The sequence below is a fragment of the Populus nigra genome, chromosome 3 (assembly GCF_951802175.1).
Source record: "Populus nigra chromosome 3, ddPopNigr1.1, whole genome shotgun sequence".
NCBI lineage: Eukaryota > Viridiplantae > Streptophyta > Magnoliopsida > Malpighiales > Salicaceae > Populus > Populus nigra.
Genome location: NC_084854.1, coordinates 906,169 through 913,610, shown reverse-complemented (window position 1 = coordinate 913,610; position 7,442 = coordinate 906,169). Strand labels below are relative to the sequence as shown.

General features: G+C 35.0%; 1 protein-coding gene across 2 annotated transcripts; it reads left to right on the top strand.

Moving 5' to 3' along the window:
* The first annotated feature begins 233 nt into the window (after nt 1-233).
* LOC133690001 (ubiquitin carboxyl-terminal hydrolase 18-like) lies at nt 234-6,686 on the top strand. 2 transcript variants are annotated; one of them, XM_062110133.1, is made up of 11 exons: nt 234-680; nt 1,760-1,958; nt 2,056-2,144; nt 2,299-2,384; nt 2,483-2,645; nt 2,842-2,965; nt 3,343-3,500; nt 4,481-4,565; nt 4,714-4,926; nt 5,242-5,303; nt 5,747-5,933. In XM_062110133.1, the coding sequence occupies exons 1-11, from the start codon at nt 403-405 to the stop codon at nt 5,805-5,807; spliced, it is 1,518 nt and encodes a 505-aa protein (XP_061966117.1). In that variant the 5' UTR covers nt 234-402; the 3' UTR covers nt 5,808-5,933. The 2 variants fall into 2 exon arrangements, with proteins under 2 accessions (XP_061966117.1, XP_061966116.1); XM_062110132.1 differs by having other exon boundaries at nt 235-680; nt 5,772-6,686.
* The last annotated feature ends 756 nt before the right edge of the window (nt 6,687-7,442 follow it).

Below are 7,442 nucleotides of genomic sequence, written 5' to 3'. Positions count from 1 at the left end.
AAATAAATTAAAATTATCTATAGAATCCATTTCAATATCCATAACCATTTTAATATATCTAAAAAGGGACAAGAGAAAATAAATAAATAAAAGTAAGTACATAAACACTTTCCCATCATTAAATTCTTATGGTTGGTAATCATATTAATAATAATAACAATTAACCACTAATCTTAATTACCCTACTAATCAACCCCACCTATTTCCATACAATAAATAAATAAAATAAATAAATCTTTCCCCAAATCACAATCCCAATTCCCACACACCAAAAAAATAAAAACCCTAACAAAATACTATTCACAAACTCTCCTCTCCAAATCCCTAATTTACTTGTAAAAAAAGGGAGAAAAACACGCAAAAAATCCTTTGATTAATGCATGCAAACAACAACAAGTGTAGATGCATGTCGGTGGAATAACAGTGGATCTGAATTGGTTACTACAATTTATATTCACTGTTTTTGTTATTGGTTTGGGGTTGTTACACCTCGTTAAGAATACGGCGTCCAAGTACTTCGAAGTCGGCGCTAATTTCGAAGCAGCTGAGAGTAGCCACACTGCTATTGATCCAAATATTATTAATCAAGCCGTGGAAGCTGAAGAGGACTCTAGTATCTGTGGACATTGTGGCGGTTTTGGGAGTAAAAAGTGTTCTCGTTGCAAATCCGTGAGATATTGGTGAGTTTTTGGTGATTTCTTTGGGTTGTTGATTATTGGGTTCTGGTCAAAATGCAATCTTTTTTGGGTTCTTTTGATGTTGGGAATCAATGGGTTTTTGTTATTTTTTTGGTTTTGCAGCTAAATTAGTGATTTGGAAGGTAATTTCAATGTGTTTTTGTGTAGCTTAATTGTAGTTACAGCTCCTTTTGGTGGTTTTTGAGGTTTTGTGTTTTCTTGGTTTTGTAGCTAAGTTTGTGATTTGTAGGGTAATTTCTTTATGTTTTTGCGTAGCTTAATTGTAGTTACGGTTCTTTTTAGCTAAATTAGTAATATTAAGGGTGGTTAATTGTATTAGAATGAATTGAGTTTTTGTTTATATTAGTGATTCGCAGGGTAATGAACTCCCTAGTGATATATGGTTTGGCATAATTATGCATGATTTAGCTTAATTAGTGGTTAATGGGGTAATGAACTAACTAGTGACAGATGGTTTGTTGATAAAAGTGCAGTCTTTTTGTGTTGAAGGTGGCTTGTTAAACTTGGGAATTCTGGGCTTATGCTCTTTTGGTTTTGTGAGCTTATTTTTTTACGGTTTTTTTGGTTAAATAGCTTAATTGATTTTGTAGGTAACTGATTGTGTTAAGAGTGCTATTGGCGGTTCACAAACACACACACATATATTTGTGGTTGGATGGGTGGGGTGGGTTTGGTTAAAAATGTGCTCTTTTGTATTTAAGTTGGTTTCTTAATCTTATAAATCACTGGGCTCATCCTCATTGGTTGGCTTAGTTATGCTTGGTTTAATTGGTTGTTCAAACTTAAGTAGCGATTGTAGGGTAGAGATAGCATTGCAATGCTATAATAATAGACTATGATATAATGTGCTATTAGTTTTTATTGATTTTATGATGAAGGTTTATTATCTGTTTCATGTTTTTATTTTTCAGATGAAGGGTTTTTTAGTCTAATTTGGAAGTTTTTTTTTTGGGTTTTCCTATCCTTTTAATTGAGTTTAATATGTGGGTTTTAGGTGCAGATTTCTTAAGTTTCTTTTTTTAGCATAAATCATATGGTTGTTCTTGTTTTCTTTTCCCCAGCTCACACAGATGCCAAGAAGCAGACTGGAAGGCTGGCCATAAGTTAAAATGCAAGGATTTCAAATTAAATTCTTCACAAACAGTAAGATCAAACTTTGGTTTTAAACCTTCAGGTGGTGGGAGTAGAAGCTTTTCTAACGCTGCACTTGTTCCTGCCAATGGAGTTTCTAACTCTAAGCCTATAAAGAAGCCAGGAAAGGTATATGTTTTAACCTTTTCTCATTTTGTTGTTCATTTAGATTATTTAGTGAATTCTTGTTCTGCATCGTGAAAACTTCAACACACTTAAATCTCAGGTTCTTTTCCCGTATGATGAGTTCATTAAACTTTACAACTCAGACAAGCCCGAATTCTCTCCCTGTGGGCTCTTAAATTGTGGAAACAGGTAAATGTTTGCAACCCGCGTACACCTTTATTTGTTCATTTGACCATAAACTATGCATGGGCAGACACAAACATTTGCTAGTTGTGTTATGTTTTTCTTTTGAGCATGTGCCATTTTTTATTCAATTATCCCCTCTCTTTTTTTCCCTTCACAGTTGCTTTGCCAACGTGGTTCTACAATGCCTCACATACACAAGGCCACTTGTTGCATATTTGTTGAAGAAAGGTCATCAAACAGAATGTAAGCTCAGAAATTGGAATTTTATGTAGCCTTCTTGTTCTGCTTTTTTGGGGTAGTTTGGACAATTCTTCCCTCACAACTTTTCATATTTGTTTCAGGTAGACATAATGATTGGTGTTTTCTTTGTGAATTCCAATCCCATGTTGAAAGAGCAAGCCAAAGCACACATCCCTTTTCACCAATAAATATTATTTCTCGGTTACCTAATATTGGTGGTAATCTTGGCTATGGAAGACAGGAGGATGCACATGAGTTCATGAGGTTCTTATTACTGGCCTTATCTGGTTTGCATATTCTGAGATAAACATCCCCCATCAGAAGAAAAGACACGACACACTCCAAATATAATAAGATAGAAGAATCAGTTGAAGAAAGTGATTGAGTAGAGAAGAAATTTTAGTTGTCTTTGATGCAATGCCCAGTTCAATACCATAAACCTTTCATGTCTTTTCTGTAGGCTTGCTATTGATACTATGCAATCAGTATGCCTTGATGAATTTGGTGGAGAAAAGGCTGTTGAACCTGCCTCTCAAGAGACTACAATAATTCAACACATATTTGGGGGTCGCCTCCAATCTCAGGTCATGCATCCTGTTATACTGAAGCTGTTTGATTTTGTTCTTGTTTGTGAGAGCTTCTTTTCTCAGCATGCATTAACTGTATTGAATTCCACTTTTATGCCATTATCCAGAGCTTCTCATCCTTTTCTCTGTTATTAGTCATTACAAATAGGGAAAAAATAGAATTTGATGGACTCTTGGACTGAGCTGTTTCTGAGAAGTCTGATATCTGGTGCTGGATGCCATGTTACCAATCTTATTGGAAACGTAAAAAATCCCTGGATGATGCACCAAAGCCTTATTAAACCTGTTCCCAAACCCCAAATAATCTCTCAATTGATTAGAGGAGTCCTATCTCTAGTTTGGGATGCTGTCCTGACATGCTTTATCTTCGTTAGGTGATATGCACAAAATGCAATAAGATTTCAAATCAGTTTGAGAACATGATGGATTTAACTGTTGAGATTCATGGTGATGCTGCATCCTTGGAGGAATGCCTCGATCAATTCACAGACAAAGAGTGGCTTCATGGAGAAAATATGTACAAATGTGACAGGTATGGCTGCTTAATCCTGTGATTTCTGAATCCCAAAAGCTTAAATCATTTACTTTATTGATTCCATTTCGTCATCTCTTTTGTTTTATTATGCACACAATCTTTAATTTTAATATTTATTTTTTAATCTTCAACCTTTTATTTTAAGCAACTACTAGAAATTCAATCCTCTCGGATTCTTCCACCCTTGCTATGACTGTATGAGCAATTTTAAATTATGATGGAGGTAGTTGCATTTTAAATTGAAATATTGATATGCTTTAGAACTGAATGGAGGAAGCAGATACATGTATCTTGCTCCAGCTAGTTTGGGATATCAATCTTGAGTTAGTTTTATTTTTTTCCCTGGATGGTGACTGGGGTTTGTTGGTTTCAGCAAATCTTTCTCCCCTTGCATTTTGAGCCAAGATAGGCAGATGGATGGTAGATGTTGAATACGGACTAGTGGTGCATTATTTACTGTCCAATTCTTCCTTCTCTAGTCATTCCTTGGTCCGGGACTTGAAATATTCTCTAAAAGAGGAAAAATGTGTGCATATTGGTTATTTAATTTTCGTTTTTACTCTAGCATATTTAACATGAACAATATAATTGCCTAACTGAATATTCAACATATTCTACTCTCTGCGGCCAACTACGGCTTCCATGAACTTGTGGACTGAAAATTACTTCTATTTCTAAGTATGTGGTCTCTAAATATCTGCTTAAAATATGGCCGCAGATCAGACAGAATAAAATGATGATTTGTCCAGCCAACTCCAACTAGTTTGGCATGATGCCTTGATGGTTTAATATTTGAAAGTGAAATATGCCTTGCCATGAAATGTATCTTATTTTCATACTAGTTTGTCAATATAATTGGAGCCCAGCAGGTTCTAATAGAACAAGGCTACCAATAACATGGATCACAAGTCTGCATTTAATATCTTTTGATGTCTGCATCTGTTCTGATTTAAGGTACAATTTTAAACTTTGTATAGGTGCAATGACTATGTCAAGGCATGGAAGCGTCTTACCATTCAACGAGCTCCAAATGTTCTTACAATCGCTTTAAAGAGATTCCAGGTCCGATTTGTTTACATGCTATGGATATCTCTGCTGCTTTATTACCTTTCTGAATCTAAACTACCTTTTCTGTGAAAATAATTATTTTGCTATATTCTAGTTCTAGAGGTTTTATAACTTCTGAAATCATGTGGACATAACTTTTCAGAGTGGGAGGTTTGGTAAACTTAACAAAAGGGTAACTTTTCCTGAGATGTTAGATCTGAGCCCCTACATGAGTGAAGGAGGAGATGGCACTGATGTGTACAAGCTTTATGCAGTTGTTGTCCATGTGGATATGCTAAATGCATCATTTTTTGGTCATTACATCTGCTACACCAAGGATTTCCATGGAAACTGGCACAGAATTGATGACTGCAAGGTAGGAACCACCCCCACCCCCCCGAAATAATAATAATAATAATAATAAATCCGTGTGCACTTCTAAACAGATCTACCATCTACAGCTTGTGAGGATTGGTGGCCTTATCTTTTTAAAATCATAATGTGAAACTTGGTTTTTTTTTAAAAAAAAATTTAAATCTAGTGTAAGAAATGGTTTTCTGCTTTGGAAAATTGCTATGCCAGAATCCTATGTCCCATCATTTCATTATTACATCAAATGAAAACAGCTCAATTGTCACGCTCAATCTACATGGACTCATTTTTCTCTAACTGCAGTTCTGCCTTCTCCCAGGTTTCTAGTGTTGAATTAGACGAGGTACTTTCTCAGGGTGCATATATGCTTGTGTACAGCAGGTATACAGACTAATGCCTGATGGTGGATATTGACTACCATCCAATCTCAATTTTATCTATGACCTTCACAACATTTGCTTTGCTTATATACAGTTACAGTATTTAGCACGCTATAACCAAGTTGCAGGCAAATTAGATACTTGAACATTCATTGCATACATTTCGATAGGATGGTGTAAAAACTTGATGGTATGAGAACTTGAGGAAAATATAAGCATAAAATGGTGGATTTTATTTTCTTATTTTATGTTTACGCAATGTTGAAATTTCTGGTCTCCTTGTTAGAAACATTTATATAAGCAGGATGCACGTGTCAGAACACTTATACAGCAGAATGAGACTTTGAATTTGTTTATCTGAATTGGGGCATACAAGCATCGTCTGTTCAACTGCAGTGTGTGTGTATATATATATATTAAGTTCTTTCTGGCTCTGCTCTGAAGATTGTATTTGCCTGATGTTGGGCAGGGTTTCTGTTCGGCCGTCATGTCTCAGAACCATTGAGCCTTCAAAGGAGCAGCAATCAATCGTGAAAGTAGAACTAGATTCTTGCACGGAGAACCCAGTTGAACACCTTTCACCAATAGAGTCGATGGATGCCACAAATTCTGGGTTCCCAGCACCTGAAAATGAAAATTATGAAGTTGGAAGTGAACATCACGAGTCAGGGACTGGTAATGAAGATCCTGACGAAATGATTGGAGTTGATTACTGCTCAAGTTTATCCATTCCAGTGGGGGTTTCTGGCCTCAAGAAAGATTCCGCTGCTGCACTTGATTCAGAAGCTGTTGTGATAGAGCACTCCTTGGACTATACAGATACAGTCATGTCTGAATCAGATTCTGCCGTTGCGAAGGATATCAAAGTAAATGGCAGTATTTATTCATTCTCGAGTGAAGAGATTTCAACATAACCTAATAATTTGAAACGTCAACCACCATTCCACTATTTGGACAGCGAGGACACGGCGCAACTGAAGCTAAAAGAGCAATAGTAGATAGTTATTGATGATAATGATGCTTTATCAATCTCTAATTAATCGTTCATATTTTTTAAACAATCCCCAATCATCAAAGGAAAATTTGAGTTGGGCATTTTTATCCGGGGTTTCATTATTTGCAGAAATCTCAGATTCTATTTGTAACGGTTCTAGATGGGAAGAAGCCTCACCTTCCTTCAAATGACACAGTACGAGGATGTCATTGCTTCATGAGCAGGAATGTTTCGTTTATAGTCTACTCCATAATGTAAGTTGCCAAGAAAGTCTAGTCCAAGGAAAGCAAGTGATAGGTTGTTTAATTTGTTAGTGTACCACTACAGCATAACATCCTACTTTAGGAATATAAATTTTCTGGCTGTGTCAAGAACAAGCCAAAAGGGTCACTGTGATTGCTTGATAACTTGGGCATGTATAGAACTTGAACTGGTCTGGAGCTGCAGAGAATGCTGGAATGTGAACAGTGGAGATTCTTACATTGATTGATTGATTGATGGGGCTTTTTACCGCCAAAATTGATGGGGCTTTGCTACTTGTTATTGCGAGATTCTTACATCTATGAAGGTTATCCCATAGACCAGTAGTGTTCCAATCTCTTCACGTCTAGGGGGGTTAAAAAGTGTGAGAAATAGGTTTTTTTTTTTTTTTTTTAATTTCTAATTGCATCTGATCAATCCTAAGTAAGTGATTTATATCATAGTTATTAGAATTTATCTGAGATATGACCCGACTCAAAATTCAGTTCTTGAGTTTATTGGGTTGGTCTAAATCAAATTTAAAGTTCTGTGTTGTTAATTTGTTGGGTAAACTTAAATTAAACTTAAAATAATATTATTTTATTTATTTTTAAATAAAATAATGTTGTCTTAAATTTTTTTTTTTAAAACAATGCAATTTAAACAACAATAAAAATAAAAATTCTAGAATTTAACTCGATAAAACCAAGTTTAATATTTATATTTTATATTCATAAGGATGTACTAATTTTAATAATTAATAGGATAGCTTGGTAAAAAATTTCTAATATATATATAAAAAATAATAATAAATTTTTTTTATTTTCTTCATTAACACCATAATCCTAAAATTTCGAAGTCTTACAATACAAGTATGAACCTTGTTTTCACTGGATTAAAAAAAGA